The sequence below is a fragment of the Protopterus annectens genome, chromosome 17.part0 (assembly GCF_019279795.1).
Source record: "Protopterus annectens isolate FY-2018-M chromosome 17.part0, PAN1.0, whole genome shotgun sequence".
In the NCBI taxonomy this organism is placed as follows: domain Eukaryota; kingdom Metazoa; phylum Chordata; order Ceratodontiformes; family Protopteridae; genus Protopterus; species Protopterus annectens.
The window spans coordinates 38,211,380-38,230,448 of record NC_056751.1 but is presented as its reverse complement, the minus strand read 5'-3'; the positions used below and the strand labels follow the sequence as shown (position 1 = coordinate 38,230,448).

The 19,069-nt window shown below is 39.5% G+C and overlaps 1 protein-coding gene across 1 annotated transcript in view; it reads left to right on the top strand.

Annotated features, from left to right (window-relative positions):
* WDFY3 (WD repeat and FYVE domain containing 3) overlaps positions 1 to 19,069 on the top strand; it is a 5,086,165-nt gene that overhangs the window by 3,283,239 nt on the left and 1,783,857 nt on the right. The window contains exon 30 of the mRNA XM_044059488.1: positions 18,530 to 18,747. Coding sequence (XP_043915423.1) covers positions 18,530 to 18,747 — 218 coding nt within the window. The remainder of the gene's footprint in view (positions 1 to 18,529; positions 18,748 to 19,069) is intronic.

Genomic DNA, 19,069 nt, shown 5'->3' with positions numbered 1-19,069 from the left:
AGGACTGCATGGATAAGGCAATCCCAAGCAAAACAAAGACTCTTTGTACCAAAGGCAAGCATCCAGTCTGGTGGACCCCAGCCATAAACAAACTCTACAACAAAAGGAGGAAGCTACTACAAGATAGAGCAAAATCCTTAAAAGGTAAGACACCCTTGATCACTATAAGTAAAAACTAAGAGCTCTCATAAAATCATCCAAAGCAAATTTCGAGAGAAAAATAGCTAAAGACTCAAAAGACAATCATAAGGCCTTCTTTAGCTATGTTAGAAACCTGGGAGGAAACTCCCAGATATGCTCAGAGCTAGTTCAAAATGATGTGAAGATTACTGATCCTACAGACATTGCCAACATACTGGCTGACAGGTTCAGTGCAAACTTCTCCCCTCCCCAAAAGGAGAGATATCTATACCAAACGATTGCAGCCCCCAAACATCTCCAGCCCAAGTGAGAACTGCTCTCTCCAAAGCAAAAACACAGCATCCATGGGACCTGATGGTGTCCCCGGCTGTGTGCTCCATGAACTCAATGAGGAATTAAACCCACAGCTAGGACAGCTGTTTAATCAAAGTCTTACCTCTGGATACATACCCAGGAGTGGCGCACTGCAACTGTGGTACCACTTCACAAAGGCGGTGCCTCCACCGACCCTGGAAATTACCGCCCATTAGCTTGACAAGCCTTATCTGCAAAGCCATGGAGAGGATCATAATGGACCTCATAAATAAAGACATAGGGAATTTGCAGACTTTGGATCCAACCCAGTTTGGCTTTGTCAAAGGCAGATCATGCCTTTTAAACTTGGTTGACTTTTTCAAACAGTCACCAAAGCCATTGATGAGGGAAAGGCAGTCCATACAGCCTACCTCGATCTGGCTAAGGCCTTCGATACAATACCCCATTCGGGTATCATTGAAAAACTCATCAGCTTAAATGTCAACCCATACATCACAAGATGGGTTGCAAACTGGCTGAGTGACAGAACCCACAGGGTCAGAGCTGCTGGCGCCATGTCAGACTCAAAGCCTGTCACAAGTGGTGTCCCACAGGGCTCAGTCCTGGGCCCACTCTTGTTTGGCATCTACTTTTCCAAGTACAAGCAAACACAGGAGGGTTATGGCTGACAAAGTTTGCAGATGACTGCAAACTGGGCCATAGTAGAAAACACATCTGACACAGATATCCTTCAGAAGGGTCTCACAGAAACGGATAACTGGTGCCAGAGCCACGGCCTAAAGTTAAATGCCAAAAATGCATAGTCATACCCTTCGGGAAAAACAAGGTTACCCCTAGCTACCAAATAGGTGGCAATCCACTGAGCACAGAAGAAGTTATCAGGGACCTGGGGACCCAGGTTGATAGTAGTCTGTCATTCGACACCCATGTAGCTAAAGTAGTTAGGAAGACCTTCTACATTGCCCACCTTATCATGAAGGGATTCTCATCTAGATCAAGGGAGGTCATAGTCTCCCTTTACTCATCACTCATCAGACCAATGATTGAGTACAATGCCCCATTCGAATGTATCTGACCCGACACTTGCAGCAGCTGGAGAGGCCACAAAGTTCCTCACCAAAAGGATAAAGGGTCTCAAAAATCTGTCCTATGCTGCCCGACTGAAAGAACTCCAGCTCTATTCAGTCGCCACCGCTTGCTCAGAGGTGACCTTTGCCTAACATACAAGGCCATGTCAAACCCAGATTTGATGAATATGCTTCACCTCAAAAATCTAGATCCATCAGAGCCACAAGGGCGGAGACTTAAACCTTGACACGGCTATTAATAGGACGTGCTGGAGGGATAGATTCATCACCCAAAGACTCCCTATGCTGTGGAACAAAATCCCGGTACATGTGAGGCAGAGCACCTCGCTGGCCTTGTTCAAGAGAAATCTTGACCAATGGATGGGAGATCGCAGATATACCCCAGGGATTACCTCAGTGTCACTGCTCGACAGAGGCACAGAAAAATAATGGGTATAGTTCCCCATACTAAAGGGGTGGCCTAAGCCACAAAACGATGGGCTAGGCTTGTAAATGCCCTCGGGCAGATAGCCTAGTATGAACCTATGAACCTATGAACCTATACATTATAACATATTATGTCCCAGTAGTGAGTGCATAATCCTTTGTGATGTGGTCACAGCTAAATTGGGATAAAGCTGGTACAGGTGTGGGAGCAGTTTGCTTACTGTTTTTTAAGTACATAAAATCTGTATTTTCTTGAAATACTAATCCACATTTGTCCTGAGGCTGAGTCCCCATTAGCGAAACAAAGTCAGTGACTTGAAATACTGGGATAGTGTAACTTGAAATGTAAATTCAGTTACAGGTGTTTTCAGCTTGTTTTAAATATTCAGTACCTTGGAAACTGTGTGTGTGTTTTACCACCTGTATTTATTTAAGCATTATTTAGTGACTTCAATCTTCATGTTGATATCCCACAATTCTACTTGAGTAGGCGTGGTTACATGATTATGTATGCAAATTTCATGTTAATCAGTCTCCCGATTTACAGCCACTTGTACCTACTTTACATGGTCCTTTGTCCAGTTTTTGATGTTTCCAGGTTGAGAGGTATGCCCCCTCCCCGTACAATGGGGCCAATTATTGAGCCAGCTGCTGAAATTGAGTATTTTTGTTTGTACTGCGATGTCATTCATGCTAATGGCATACTACTACTAAAGATTAGTTGTTTATGAATAAGCTTCAGAGAGAGACAGAGAGCTCACCCATGCCTCTCTCTATATCATCAAAGCTGGAGTACTGAATGTCATTCACTCCCGCGTATATAATGACAAGGTTGTTGTATTTTTTAAAATATGTATATTTACATATTTGTTTAATGAATAAGCCTTCCGAATACAACTGACCCCTTTCAGGGATGACCCAGAGTACTGTCTGGTTAAGCAACTTGTTCAAAATCACACAGTAAGCAAATGAAGGTAGAACTCCAAACCCTGGACCCTGGCTGCATGAAGCAGCTCATGAACAGCCCAGAGCTTTAGCCTTTGGAGCTACAAGACATTCTGCACTAACTGCCAATTTGTGGTGCATGGATACAAGACTCTTGGTGACATTGTGGATTCTGGTACCTGATAGTCACATTAGCTTTGTTCAACCTGCTAGGTAGTACTTCAATATATCTAACTACTAAGTCACTTACAATTATAAAAGTACAATAATAACATTAGTTCTAAATTGGGGCTCAAAGTTAAAACCTCCAACATGCTATGCTGATATCACTACTGCCAGACCAACAAGAGCCTGTGGACAGAAAAGTGTTGAATTTTCCCTTAACAGCCTTATCAGCTTTCAGTTAGGAAACACCTAACATAATAGCTAAGTTTAAATTACAAACACACAAGTAAATAGAGAGAAAGCCCTTTGCCTAAGCACTGTTAGAATCATAGAAATGAAAGGATAAAATTAGCTTTCATCTTACCAATAACAAGGACACTATGTGGTTTTATTCATTACCTGCCTTACAGGAGATTGTGGATACTGCTTTGGTGATTTATGCTTAAAGTGGCAACTAAGTAGATTTTATTGGTGAAATGAGATTTTGCTACTGAGGTCCAGACACAATAGTACATTGCCTAAGAGGCTTTGTGAGAGATTGTACTTCAGCATATGCAGCTTTAGTGTTAGATTTGTAAGGTGGTGGTGAAAGTCTAGTGAACACTGCCAACATGGGTACATGAGGAATGTGTGATGTTTGCGTCCAATTCAAATATGTACTTACAATTCTTAAAAGTAGATTTTTGTGTCTGGTAACAATAACAGGTTATCTGTGAATGTGAGGCAGTTTCTATGCAGTCGTAAGGTACATAAGAGCAAGTGGGCTTGCAGCAGACAAGGTACGAGACAGTGGTCCTGTGGTTTCTGGAATTTTGATGGGGTCAAGTATTTATTTATTGACATTTGATTACTGGGAAAGTCTGACTGGATAAGTGCCCACTTTCAGCAGAGGCTGGAGAAAAAAGCTCAAAAGTATACAAAAGCTTCTTAAGAACAATCATTTTACAATCTTCAAAAATAATGCAAAAACATCTACAGTTTAAATTATTTTACCAAATTAGACATAATGTGAAAACATTGGTCAAGAATATATACAATTTATATGACAATGACTAATATTTAGAGAATTTTTAGCTAGTTTACAGAAAAATTATAGTAGTACAACTTAGACAGGAATTGTAATATGTAGTATGAGGAAAAAAACAGGATTAAGGCATATTTAGAAAGAAAGTCAGGAGAGAGAAATTGATTGAAGTCAGGAAACGAGTGAAGAAGGAAGAGTAAGGAGGTGTAAGGTATGAATAAGTACTTGTTCATATTTAGGGTTATAGTTTATCCTGGGGTTGGGCAAGAACAGAACTAGATTTTGGCTAGGAAGTCTTTCAGAATGGATGGAGGGTACTGACCCGATGGATACAGGTAAAGAATTCCAGGCCTTAGCAAAGTACACACCATGCCCAGTAGATTTGATAGCTTTGTGGACAGAGAGACGTTTGTCATCACTGGATCATAACCACCAAATGGGAACATAGTTATGCAGAATGGTATTTCGTGCAGGAGAAGCAGTTGGATGCTGGATAATTTTACAGGTGATAAAAAGCTGTGTTTATTTTAGTTCATAGGGTAGTTCTAACTAATTTAGGCGTTTAGTACTATACAGAGGTGGATTCTGTTTGTCACAAAATTTAGCCACCTTACATAGTATTGTTCAAGTTTTAATTTTTGTGATGCCTGGAGTTTGTTAAGGAAGGGGGAGCCATAAAGTTGTGAGGAGAAGAATTAAGTAGTGGCAAGTCTATTTTTAGTTGCATTGGTGAGAAGGTTTTTGGCTCTGTAAAACACCCCTAGCTTTTAGTGAATATTTTTATGCAATTCTGTACATGCGGGGTCATGTTTCAGGTCATCCACTATCATCCCTAACAATTTGTTATGAAAAATTACTTCAAAAGGTTATATTATTGATTTTGGATTTTCATGAGAGATTGATATGGGGGGAAAAGTAGTAATTTTTTTTTTGGGGGTGGGGTTGAGCATGAGTTGTGAGTTACACAGCCATGTTTCAGTGGCTGTTAAAGCTTCCGGATAAATTTTTTTTTGGAAAGCTGTCAGGTTGACAGATGTGCATAAGCGCATGGAGTCATCTTTGTATTGTATTAGGAAGTGTTGTATGGATGTGAGGGGAGTGTTTCTGAGAATGTTGAAGAGGGGACCAAGGATAACGTCTTGTGATATTCTGGTGGTGACTGGGAAGTATGGGAGAGGGTGGAGTGCCATTTCACTAACCAGTACTGATTGCAGAGGTAGTGTCTGAACCATAGATGGATGGGCTGAGCTATACCTAGTGAGGACATCGGATATAGAAGATGGCTGCGACAAACTGTGGCGAAGTCTAGAAATAAGGAGGAGACTAGTTTGCCATTATCTGTAGCTTTAATGTATAAAGGTTAGATGTGCAGTGTTAGTACAATGAGAAGGTTGAAGCCATGTTCTGTGGTAGACAGTAGTTCTTCCTGTAGGAGATAGTTTAGCAGTTGTTTTTGAATACATTTTTCAAGTATTTTGGAGAGGGGGATAAGACTGCTATAGGTCTATAGTTTGTAATGTCTGTTTAATTTCCTCCTTTGTGTACTGGGATAATGTGTGATTTTTTTCCAGAGAGAGGGAAGTTAAGGTACTCATTTGGAAGGTCATCAGCACAAGTACAGCATGGCTTGAGTTTAACAGCACATTTTATATAGGGTGTGGGCAAAGGTTTGAAGGTGAAAGTGGATATGGTGCTATGTGGCTGTTGGGCATGGTAGGGACTAGATGTTGGGAAATTTTTGGTTAGGACTTATGAAATAAGAGTTGAATTGTATTGCAGTTTCAAGTGGTAGAAGTTGTTGGGAAAGGGGTTACAGCTGATTTTTTTGACTGGGTGCAAGACTTCTCTAATGGCTGACCAGAATTTTTAGGTTTGTGTTTACTGCTCTGAAAGTTGTATAGCTTTCGTCTTCATTTATTTGTTTTTAGTATGGCTGTGGAGCATTCTGAAGTTTTAGACATACTGTGGTATTTTATATTTTTGCGATTTTTCTAAGCTTTTTCACTCCCTGCATTAGCACTACTCTTTTTGGATAGTCAAATGACATTATTTGCTTTTAGTCCCATCCTTTTCGGAGGTGCAAGACTATTTAGGAAAGTTGTATTGAATTAATTTACAGCAACACCTAAGGGGAGGATTTTTAGGATGCTCCACTTAATGGATGATAAGGCAGTAATGAATATTTATGGGTTAAACTTGGACAGTTTTCATATTGTTTTATAAACAGACTGTTTAAGTGGATGTGTGAGATGTCTGGGTGTACAGATTGGGAGACTGACACTGTACCTGTGGTGATGAACTTGCTGTGGTCTGATACAAGGATCCAGTCTAAGAAGGAAACTGATGTCTTGCTGTAACATGTGGAGCTATTATAGTTGGGTGAAACAATACAAGTTCATGCTCAATGTAGGGGAGTCAGAAGTCATGTCCAAACAAATGATTGTGACATAACCTAGTAGTATTTTTTTCTTGTGAAACTGTTATGGATATCCAATGTAAGTTATCTTCCAATGTAGCTACTTTGTCGCAGGAAGGGATGTAAAGGGCAGCAATGCACCTTTGTTTATATTTGTTTATTTTCAGGAAAGTAATAAGAAGCTCTGCTGAACCGAATTTTGGTATTGGATTGTTATTGGGAGAAATATGGTAGTTTAAAATATTAAAGCAATGCCACCACCTTGCCTCTTTATATTGTCATTATTGATATTATAGCAGGGGGTGTAATTCCGGAGTTATTTATGCTAGGTTTAAGCCATGTTTCATTTAATGTGAGAATATCAGGCTTGTGTGGCTAATCCAGGCATGTAGTTTTATTTCTTATGCTTCTAATAATTTTGCCGGTAGACATTAGACTACCAGGGTTGGGGGTTGATTGTTGTGGGGTACAGTAGTAATAGGAAGAGAACTGTCAATGTTGGTTGTGATAGATGGGGCAAGGATTAGGGTAAATGTCTCCTCCTAAGAAGATTTTAATCTATTGCAGTATTATCGATTCTTGTTTTTTGGAGAGCATGTTTCCACTTAATTTAACTACATTTCAATTCAAATCAAAATAAATCAGTTTATATTTGGGGTAAAGGTGAGGGGCATCATTACATGGGGTTTGTTTAAAGGAAATATTATTTTCCTTTTTTGTGGACTTCCAATGTCAGCATTCCGAGTGTCGATCATATGGTGTCGACCATATGGTTGTCGGCATTCTGGAATGTCAGCGTTGTGTAGGGGATCTGTTATGGAACTTGTGCCTTAACTTATTCTTTCAAAATTCATTCTCCTCTGACCTATGCTTCAGATGATGAAGATTTTTTTTAACACCTTTCTTGAATTACCATTTAAGATGTAAGTAAACATACATTAACAGAAAAGAAAACAAGCCATTTTACCATTTTTTTCCATTTACATACATTATACATCAGTCCAGTGTTACATAAATTACTGCCTTCCCTTAAACTTCATTCCACCTCCTCTTAAACATTATTCTGCATGTATTGTACCCACAGCTTCCATTTATTTCTATGTAATTTGCTCCTTCCAGTTTCTAAAGATCCTTCTTCCAGTACTTCTGTTTGTTGTATAATAATCAATACTTGAAATGCGGTTGGTTTAGACTTTGATTTCCATTTTCTAGTAATTGCTTTTTGGTGGCCAAAATAGTTAAACTTGATAAGGCTTTGCTTATGTCTAGGTAGTTCAGATCCTGTGTCTCAGGCCAAAAAGTCAAATCCTTTGTTATAGTCATTTGCTACCCAATATTTTTGACAGAGCATTATGTAGAGAATTTGTAAAATCTGCCAGCCCATTACAATCCCAAAAGCACATTTCCAATTATCCCTTTCTTCCCCATTACAACTCCAACGTTTGCTACCTGCCTGAGGAAAAATTCTTTGAAGACTGTTTGCAGTACAGAAATATCCAAAAACTTCCAAGGAAAGATCCTTAAACCTTATGGACTTTGTTGCATACTTGAAAACCATATAGTGGATATAAAATGTGTACACACCCCTGTTAAAATGCCAGGTTTTTGTGATATAAAAAAATTAGACCAAAATAAATAATTTCAAAGCTTTTCCCTCCTTTTATGTGACATATAACCTGTAAAATTCAACTGAAAAGCAAACAAATCTGTTAGAGGAAAAAATATAAAAAATAAAAAACGTACAATACTTTGTTGAAGCACCTTTTGATTTAATTATAACATTCAGTCTTCTTGGGTGGAAGTTATCAGTATGGCACATCTTGACTTGACAATATTTGCCCACTCTTCCTTGCAAAAGTGCTCCAAATCTGAGATATTGCGAGGGCATCTCTTGTGCACAGCCCTCTTCAAGTCACCCCACAGATTTTCTATTGGATTTAGTTCTGGGCTTTGGCTGGACCATTCCAAAACATTATTTTTTTTTCTGGTGAAGCCATTCTTTGTTGATTTGGATGTATGCTTGGGGTCATTGTTGTCTTGAAAGGTGACATTTTTCTTCATTTTCAGCTTTCTAGCAGACACCTGAAGGTTTTGGGCCAAAAGTGACTGGTATTTGGAACTGTTCATAATTCCCTCCACCTTCACTAAAGTCCCAGTTCCATCTGAAGAAAAGCAACACCAAAGCATGATACTGCCACCACCTTTGTTCACCGTGGGGATGGTGTTCGTTTGGTGATGCAAAGTGTTGTTTTTGCGCCAAACGTACCTTTTGGAATTGTGGCCAAAAAGTTCAACCTTGGTCTCATCAGACCATGACACATTTCCCACATGCTTTTGTGCGACTTGATGTATTGTTTTGCAAATTTTATCCGGGCCTGGATGTTTTTCTGTGTAAGAAAAGGCCTCTGTCTTGCAACCCTACTCCATAGTCCAGACATATGGAGAATACTGGAGATTGTTGTCACATGTAGTACACAACCAGTACTTGCCAGAAATTTCTTCAGCTCCTTCAGTGTTGCTGTATGTCTCTTGCCAGCCTCCCTGACCAGTTTTTGTCGTGTCTTTTCATCAATTATGGAGAGACGTCCAGTTCTTTGCAATGCCACTGTTGTCCCATATTTTCTCCACTTTTCGATGACTGTTTTCACTGTGTTCCATGGTATATCCAATGCCATGGACATTTTTTGTACCCTTCCCCTGACTGATAACCTTTCAACAGTGAGATACCTTTGATGCTTTGTGAGCTGTGTGTGAACCATGGCTTTTGCTGTAATAGGCAACTGAGTAAATGTCAGGAAAATCCTACTAGGACAGCTGAAGTTTATTTGGGGTTAATCAGAGTTTCTTTGATTGATGGCAGCTGTATATTCAAGAAGACTGCTTGCTGTAATTAAATCAAAAGTTGCTTCAGCAAAGTATTAGTTTCAGGGTGTGCACACAAAGTATTATTTTAAGGGTGTGCACACTTATGCAACAAACGTGTTGTATATTTTTATTGGTGCATTTTAATAGCTCACCCTCAGTACTGAGAGAAACAGGCTGCATTTACTCAAGTGCCTGCAAGGGGAGTCCGTCTCATTACCTTGTTTAATTTGAAGTTCACCTTAAACACTTGTTTCTAATCTTAAAGGTGTACATCCATAGCTTTAGAAATTAGAGGCATTGTCCCCTTCCCTTTTCTACCCTTATTTATTTAGTTTTGTCTGAGCACTGCTGTGCTTGGACATTGTGGCCTGTATATCTCTTGCATTCACCTTGCACGCCTTCATTGTTTGATTCCAGCTGGGAGGAGGTGTATCCCACTTAACTTCCCCAGTTCCCCAAACACCCCAAGTGCTCTTCAGTTTATACATCGCTGTCTTCACCCTCCTCTCTCCCACTTCTGTCCATGTGTTAATGGAAGAGACAGTTTCACTAAACCTACAGCCTGCTTCCTCAACCACCTCATTGTGATATTTTCCTACCCTGAGCTTCCATGCATTTTATCGGTTCCACTTGAAACCATCTAATTACCACATCACTGAACCTTAAAACATTGAGACCAGAATGTCGCTAACTGAGATCATCGAAAACCAACATCATCGAGACGCGTAACATCGAAAACACGTTCCCTACATGTTAAGTGCGCAAACATGCCTAAATACAAGAATCCCAGGTATCAAAACATATTCGATGTTATGCATCTCAATGTCACTTTTTGATGATCTCAGTTTGCGACGTTCTGGTCTCGATGTTTTAAGGTTCGATGATGTGGTAATTCGACGGTTTCAAGTGGAACCGTTTTATCACCACCCACACATAATTCCACCAAGAAACACTTATCTTTCTCAACCCCTTCACCTTCCCATATACATGTACTGGTCCTCTCCCATCCTGACAGACTCCTACCTCTTACTGTCAGAACTCCTTTACTACTCAACCCTCCATAATACATCTCCACCTCACCATCTTCCTCCTTCCTCCAGTAGTACACTGCACAACCCCATCAGTAACCCCATCGCTTCTCCCAACTCTTAAACTACTCTTTTCTAGAATACCACATAGCCCCACAGTCATTTACTTGAACCCCAAGACCTACCTCACCCATTTATACCCTCCATTCACCACTTACCACTCTCGCATAACTCCAGCTTCACCATCCCTTTACCTCATCTCCTCCAAACCTACCAAACCCCAGCAGTTCCACCTCAAACTTCTTAACCACCTCTATAAGTTCACCCCCTATCTTGCTGATATTCATCTTTAGATCCAACATTGAATCCAGTTTAGGTCCCTCCTACAACATAACCCTCATAACCTTTCCCAAAACTGACACCCTCCTCTGTCCATTAATTAATGCCAAAACCATCTCCTATAAACTTGATCAGACAAACTTCTTCCTTACAGCCCACTCATCTGACATCACAGCTGTCACTAAAACAGGGCTCAAACAAAACAATCGTAATTTTCAGCATCTGCCTCCAAGACACCAGACCTGGCAGTAGACAAGGTGGTGGCACTTTCATTCTTTATAAAACAACCTTTAACGAACTACTATTACACAAGCAAATGTCTTCTCAGGTACTGAACCCAAGTGGATCCTTCTAAAACTTCTCTCCTGGAATAAGTCTCCTTCTAATAGCAGTCACCTACGTTCCTCCTCTAGCCTCTCTTAGCAAATTTAAATCCCTTATCCTTACTATCATCTCAGCTGTCTGAAACTATCAAAATATTGTCGTTCCATGTGATTTTAACCTAAACTGCCTGGATTCCCTGACCAATGACATTGCTGAATTCCTAGCCAGTATCAACCTTATACAGTTAACGATTGCATTTGTCCAAATCTCCAAACTAACAACCACTCCCTCTTGGATCTGCTAATCACTAACAACCCTACCATTATATCCATATGTCTGCTCCTCCACCCTCATTCAGCAGCCACTGCTCAGTAACTTTCCACGTTATCCATCAGTCACCAAAACTGCCCCTCAAATTAGTTCCCTTCAGACCCAGGTCCACCATCAATATAGACAGCCTCAGAAAACACCTAGCTACTTTCAGCTGGTCTTCCATTACCTATTTACTGATCCCCAATTTGGCTGCAACAGCACTGACACACAACCACCTTCAACTTCAAGACAAATTCTTCCCTCTCACATAGCGCCTTTTCAAATGCAACAGATCCCCTTGCTAACCACTGATCTGAAAACTCTGCTCATACTTGGGAACAATGCTTAGTTTTCATGAAGACAAAATTCCTCTCCAGAAAATCGTACTGCCTTTACCTCTCTGCATAACCTAACTAAGAAAGCCATACATGGGCACAAAATCGAGCAATGTGCTTTTCTAGGCAAACCCAAACATTTTTGGCAGAAAGTAAATCATCTCACGAACTATAAATCCACTTATCCCACCTCCTTTCCTGTCACCATCCAGACCTGTCAAGGATAACTCTCAACCTCTGACTTTCTCAAAGAATTCAGCCACTTCCCTTGTACTACAATATCTGCCTCTTCCCTAACTCTCCTAGCTCCCTCCTTTTATCCCCCCTTCTGTTTTAAGAAAATTGCTTACAAAGAACTTGTTCCCTTTCTAGAAAACATACCCTTGGATGCTCCCCTTGGTGCAGACAACTTACTGCCTTGGTTTATATCACTTTGCAAAGACTTCGTCACCACGCCTCTTCTACATATTTATAACCTTTGCTTAATTCAAAATACAATGCCAGGCATGTGGAAAATTGTTCTAGTTAAACCTTTCCCAGACAGCCTCAGCCAGTAAATAGCTCCCATTGCTGCTGTATCCTCATCCTCCCTTTCCTTGGAAAAATTCTTGGAAAACTAATCTACAGCAAATTGTCCACTCGCATCCAACAATATCACCTCCTCAATCTTAAATAGCATGGAGTCTGGGCTGGATGAAGCACAATGACAGCACTATAGTCACTTACGGATGAGATCCTTCTCAACATGGATGAAGGAAATGTTTCAGGAGCTCTCTCCATTGACCTTACCAAAGCTTTTGATCTAATTGCCCATGTCCTGCTCCTTCACTCCCTCCAAGAAGTCAAGGTTAGCCCCAACACTGTTACCTGGGACTGACTTTTTTTTAACAAATAGGTATTTCAAATTCAAAATAGGCCCATCCCTATCACCTCCAGCACCCTTTACTAGATTTGTGCCCCAGGGATCCATACACTCCCCACTGTTGTTTTCAGTCTTTATTAACAAACTGCAGTCTGATTTTTATTATTTATTTATTTCCAGTTTGATTACTGGGGAAGTCCACTAGGTCCAGAGAGCCTGTTTTTAGTGGAGGCCCAGGGAGAAAAGCTACATGAAACAGATTACAGTAAAGATAGCAGTCCATTAAAAGTACAAATACAAATACATATCAAATAATACAAAGCATGAGCAATATTGCCCATAGTGGAAAAATATTGTGCAGATACATTTTAACAAATTCACACAGTTAAAGTCAAAAGCTATTTACAGTATTGACAGAGTGTGAGAGATCATATGAGAATTAGCTATAGAAAATTCTAGCCAGCTATAAGGTGCTTAGGATATCCCTAACCTTTGCATTACTCTTTATACACATGACATGGTTATTCTATGATTCATTCCCTCGCATTCAGCTATTCTTTCAGTCTGACTTCCAATCCTTTAATTCTTGGCTAAACAACCATAATCAACTCATAAATCCCTCTAAAATAAAGTGTGTGATATTTGGAACCTCAGAAAAGCTGAAGAAGACTCCTAAAAATCTCAACATTGCAGATCTTAACGGTTGCCCAGTAGAAGCAACCACATCCTTTAAATACTTAGGTTTATGGCTAGACCAGCCACTTAACTTCCAAAGCCAGACTGAACACACAAAGAAGATCAGTTCTCTTTTATTCTGGCCTTAGAAAACCTCTCCCTTTCTCTCCAGATTAGCTAGAGCTGCAGAATGCAAGAGAGTCTTCCTGCTCAACTTGGGTACTGGCTTCCCATCATAGCCACAGCCTCTAAAAGATTAATTCACTCTATAGTTCATTGAAAACAAAATTTGCCAAGTCATTTTCAGTTCCTCCCCTCGTGAACACCACTGCATAACCCTCTCTAAGCCCAAATGGCTACTAATCTCCTACAGAGTTGAGCTACTCCTAGGGTCGCCTGTTTTCAAACTACTTCAACAAGGTGCCTTTCCAGCTCTTGCAGCCAAGCTCTGTAATAAAACCACCCCTTACAACCCCCACAATCTCTCCCAATTAACTCTGTCATTGCAGACACTCCAAACCTAACTGCATTATGCCAACCATTCTTTCTCCATTTTTGCACCCAAACTCTGGCAATCCCTCCCCTTCACCTTAAAGAAGTCTCCTCTTTCCCCACTTTCAGAGCTGAACTCAAAAGACACCTTCATCAGAAATCTGATTGCAAGTGCTTTTCCACCGGACACATAACCTGACTCCTTCCTTACATGCATCACTTCTACTTTGACCCTCTGTCCTCATTTTCTGCTTCCCTCTCATATTTATTACTAAAATTAATTCACATTTGATTTTATGCTCTGCTATTATTTATATATTGTGTCAGTTGTCTATGGAGTTATCTACCTTCTGTAATTACCTTTGTGAATTTGTCCTTTTTTTTTTTTTTTTTTTTAAATCCCTTCACCCAGGCTGTGCCTGCAAATGGTCTATAGTGATCAGTGTACTACCCCAGTAAACAAGCTAAAATAAATACATACCATACAAATTTTACCTTTGCATTTCTGAGTCCTTTATTTTCTTTGCCAGTGGCTGTAAATATAAAGGAAATAAAGGGGAAAGTGGAGTTCCTCTGTTCAGGCACAATTTGTCAGAAAGGAACCCTCCCACTTTAATTCTTGCCTCTGATCCCTCATATATCCTCATAATTAACCTTGTTATTGTATCAGGGAATGCAAATGCTTCCATTGCCCTACCCATAAAATCCCAGCTTACTCTGTCAAATGCTTTCACTGCATCAAGACCTGCCAACAGCAACAGTATTTTTTCTGACTCCCTCTGTGTATCATCATTGTTCTGTTAATGTTGTCAGATGTTTGTCTTCCCTCCACAAAACCACATTGATCCATATCTGTCAGTGTTGGCAACACCTTTGCCTTTCTTTTAGCTAATGTAGACATAAGCACTTTATAATCATGGTTTAAAATTGAAATGGGTCTGTACAAAGCTGGGTCTGATGGATCTTTACTGTCTTTAGGTATAACAGCCACCACAGCTTTCTTCCAAGGTATTGATGCTTCCACTCAGTTTAAAATACTGCTAAACAAAATCTTCCAGATGTTTATCACTTTCTTCCCTCCTAATTTCCAAAGTTACACAGGAATAACAACTGTTTCTGGAGACTTTCCTAAAGGCTGATTAAACATCACCATTTATCTTATCCCCTCCTATCTTAAATGTTAATTGTTGAGCCTCATCAGCCTGTAACCTTGGCATGATTAAGTCTTCCATAAATATTTCCCTATGTGCTATTTCTTGATTTCCGCATTTCTTTGATTTATACAAATTTTCATAAAATTTCCAAAATATCTGGAAAACCTCTACAGTGGTTTGTTTTCATGTATGTAAGTGTATGATTCTGTATGTAGTAAGTGATGGTTTAATAAAGATGTTTCTTGTTTAAAAAAAAAGGTAGGAATTGAAGAATGTATGTAATGTTGCTTAGGTTATATAATATATAGCAGTACATGTGAAGTATAATGTTTGATGTTCTTCGTGTTTCACTGTTGCAGTTATCACCTGTGGGTTATCCCTGCTGTGGTAGCCCTCAGCCTGCCCAAATGCCAAGAGTCTATTTTTTTTTTTTGCGTCGGCTGCCATCACCTGTAGTCTGACGTCATGTAAATTTGCCTGTGTCACAAGTGATAATTCAATAAAGGTGCTTGGGAGAAAAAAAAACTCTGCAGGAGCTCTCTATTCTTCTTCTTGTAGGCTCCCTAAGTTTGGCAACAACCTTTTACTTTCTGCTGCCTAAGTTGCGCTAAAAGTTGTTGTGCTCTGGAGTTGTTATAAAAATAGTTTTAGTAATAGCAATCTTTCTAAACTCATGCATTATCCAGATGCTCTCCTATTTTTTTCTTTAGCACCGTGCTTTCATGCTTCTCAAAGACACTATTGTTAAGATGATGCAACATTTTAGTGGGAGAGATCTCAGTTGTCTGATATCCAGAAAAGGTACTATGCTCTGTTGGAAATAGGAGTGTCTAAGTCCTCAGCCATTACTCCTCTTTTAAAATCTTTGTTTTATCCATTTTCCACAGTTTCTCTAAATCCGCTACCACCTGCATGACACCTGTCTCATCTGGACATTGTCTCCCTCAAGCTAACTGCATCAGTTCCTTCAGTCCCATTGATGACCAGTAACTCTGTTTTACCTTCCAGAGTACTTTAGACTTTACTTGCTTCTCAAAAACAGTCTACTAGGATGTTGTATAAAAGCAAATGGAAAAGTTTCCCCTTTTGTTTGTTGATTAAGGATTGAATCCATTCTAACCACTATTTCCTTCTATTTTGCAATTTTTGCCAGGCTTTTTTGACACCGGTGCAAGTTAGTCCACGATCAAAGTCCATCTAGCTGCCATTTTGGCTTCCATCCAGGTTTAGACTCAAGTTTTGTAGCCTCACTTAAGATATAAAACAACCACACTTTAGATATGTAAGGTCTTTTTAATTGGCGCCTTTCTCCTGAGACATCCATCGACTCTACTGACCATGAGTTCTTACATTAGAACTTCAGTTTCTCACTAAATCCCCATTTTGAGGCTGCTGCTTCATTTTCTTTATAGTACATCTTCTGGAAGACTTTATTTTTGGCTGCAGTTATCTCAGCAAGAAGGGTACGAGTTCCATGCTTTACCATGAAACAACCATACTTTATTTTCCATAAACACAGTTTCCCTCAGGACAAAAACTTATTTTATCCCCAAAGTACCCTTGGAGATCACCTTGAACCAATCTATTAATCTGTCTGTTTTCTTCCCAGATCATTTTAACAAAAGAGAGTACCAGCTTCACACCCTGGATGTGCATAATCACTTGAAATTCTTTCTCCATAGAACAAAATTCATAAGTTAAAATGATCAACTGTTTTGCCTCCTACTTTGGTTTTAGAAAAGGAATCAAAGTCTGCAAAATCATTTTAGAACCCCCTGTGTTTGCGTAACCTGTACTCTTCCAAAGGCATTGCATTTCCATTGAAATCTAAAGTTCATTCCACATAGTCAGTTTCAACTTGTATGGCTTATTTCAAGTATTTTACCATGGATGACATCTGTGCTGCAGCAACTTTGTCAGTAATGCAGAAATTTATTAAGCACTATAAACATGCCATTGTATCAAGATGCACAACTGTTTTTGTGTCTTGCCGTAATGGCACCCAGGAGGAAAGTAACTAGAGATTCTGTCCCATCCATCAAAGCAAGCAGAAGGAACAAGAAAGTTATGTACTTACCTTAAAGATAAATCCTTATTGTCCCTCTCCAGCCATTTCAGTGTCCCACCCACCATCTCCTTGTCAGATTTGTCACTTTTGTTTATGGAGATACCTGGTAAACCTAAGCCTGAAGGCCTTTTACCCCACCTCCTTTTGGTCTGTACTTTGGTGTTCTGTATAGAGCAAACTCAGTCTGAAGAAGATGTAAGACTGCATAGCGTTATGGTAGATGAGATGCTTGAGTGCTTGAGAAGCACCTGAGTGATAAGTTTACTGACTCAGATCTACCGTAAGAGTGGATAACCCATCCTTTGAGATGGATGGAGAAGAATAACAAGGATCTATCATTATGGTAAGTATATAACTTTTATTTAATCAACTTGAGTCTGGACATTGTTCTTCTGCAATAATTTTTTTAAATGTTTCTGCACAAGATACTGTAAAAGCTGTACCATGCCCACACCTTCATCAAACATAACACAGAAAACCAATTTGGAGCCCTAGAAGGCTGTGGCATACCTGTGCTGCAGGAGATACTGCAGCTGTCCAGTCCAGGGTTAACTAAGTACTGTTTGGTAGCCCAGTCCAGAGTACTGTTTGGGAGGGAGGCTATTTAAAGGCTTTGATTTACTGTTTTAGTGACATTGCTTATATAAAACATTTTTGTAGCATACTTCTCATTAATAGTAAATCTTCAAGGCAGACTGTATAGCTTCCCTCCCTGTGTCCCTAATATGGGAATTTTGTGTCACATTATAATAGCAGGTCTGAATTTATTTTTTAGTATTATAGATGGTGTTTTGCACTGTCTGGTACAGGAGAGGGTGTTAACCACAAGCATACTTTCAATTTGGGGATTTCAGGTGTAACAAAGAATGATGAGAATGCACTCCAGAGCCAACTTTTATGGAGGAACAGCTGTGATTTTATATTGTAGTGTCATGACACCTGCATCAATACCATTGCAGGCCCAAGACCAGTATGAGCCTTTGCAGTGTAAGAGACTGCTTTGGAAGTCCAGCCTGGCAAAAGGGGGAAATAGAAGATGGGTAAATCCATATGTTATGGTTTACTGGTACTGTGAACTCTCCTTGAAGACCTGCTGTTCTGGTAGGTGTATTTCACAGCTATTCTTCATGGTGATTACCTCATAAAGCTGTACATTTTGTGTGGATATTAGTTATTGCAAAACATCAGAACACATTTTTTCTGCTTCTCTGTCTATCATTTGTGTGGTAGTGGTGTTTTCTTCTTTGTAGTAGTAACAGAGTGCTGACAGTAGTATAACTTATTGAACTTGTTTGTCAGTGCTGCACAAATTTAAGGCCCAGTGTATGGTATGAGGAAACGTTATGTAATTCTGTTTTTAATTAGCACTTCGGCCCTTTGTTTAAAATTGATTAGAATGTATGCATCTTGAAATTGTTCATACTTTGACTTGCCAAAGTTAATGGAATTTTTTTCCTAAATGGCTTAAGAGGAAGGAGGTGCTGAAAACTTGTGTTTCATATTTATGGCTCTTTTAAGTATTTATTAATTTTTCTTTCTTTCCCTTTTGTTACAGAGCATGTGAAGAGCTGATAAAAATTTTAGGTTTTGATTGGATAATGATGTTCATGGAAGAGCATCTGCACTCCACAACAGTCACTGCTGCTATGAGAATCCTTGTGGTCTTGCTCAGCAACCAGTCAATCCTTCTCAAATTTAAGGAAGGACTCTGTGGTGGTGGTTGGCTTGATCAGACCGATTCTGTCTTGACAAACAAGATAGGGACTGTTCTAGGTAAGTCTACAGAAAAAATTAACCTAAAACATCATTATTGTTTTCTGGGAAATTCCTTTACCTTTACAGATTCAAATTAGCCCTAAAGTATTTTGTTAATATTTAAAAACTTCATATATTACATTAAAATAGATGTAGCTTTCCTGAGTTATTTAGTTTCATAATTTATGATGTATGGAAATGATTTCTCTGGTTCTAGTTGCACACTGGTAACCACTAGACTGGCAAAAAAAAACTCATAAGCTCAAGCTCCTCCCCTAACCCTGCACCTTCCAGGTCTTATTGCCTGTATTGAAGCCACAACATTGTGTTCAAACAGCAA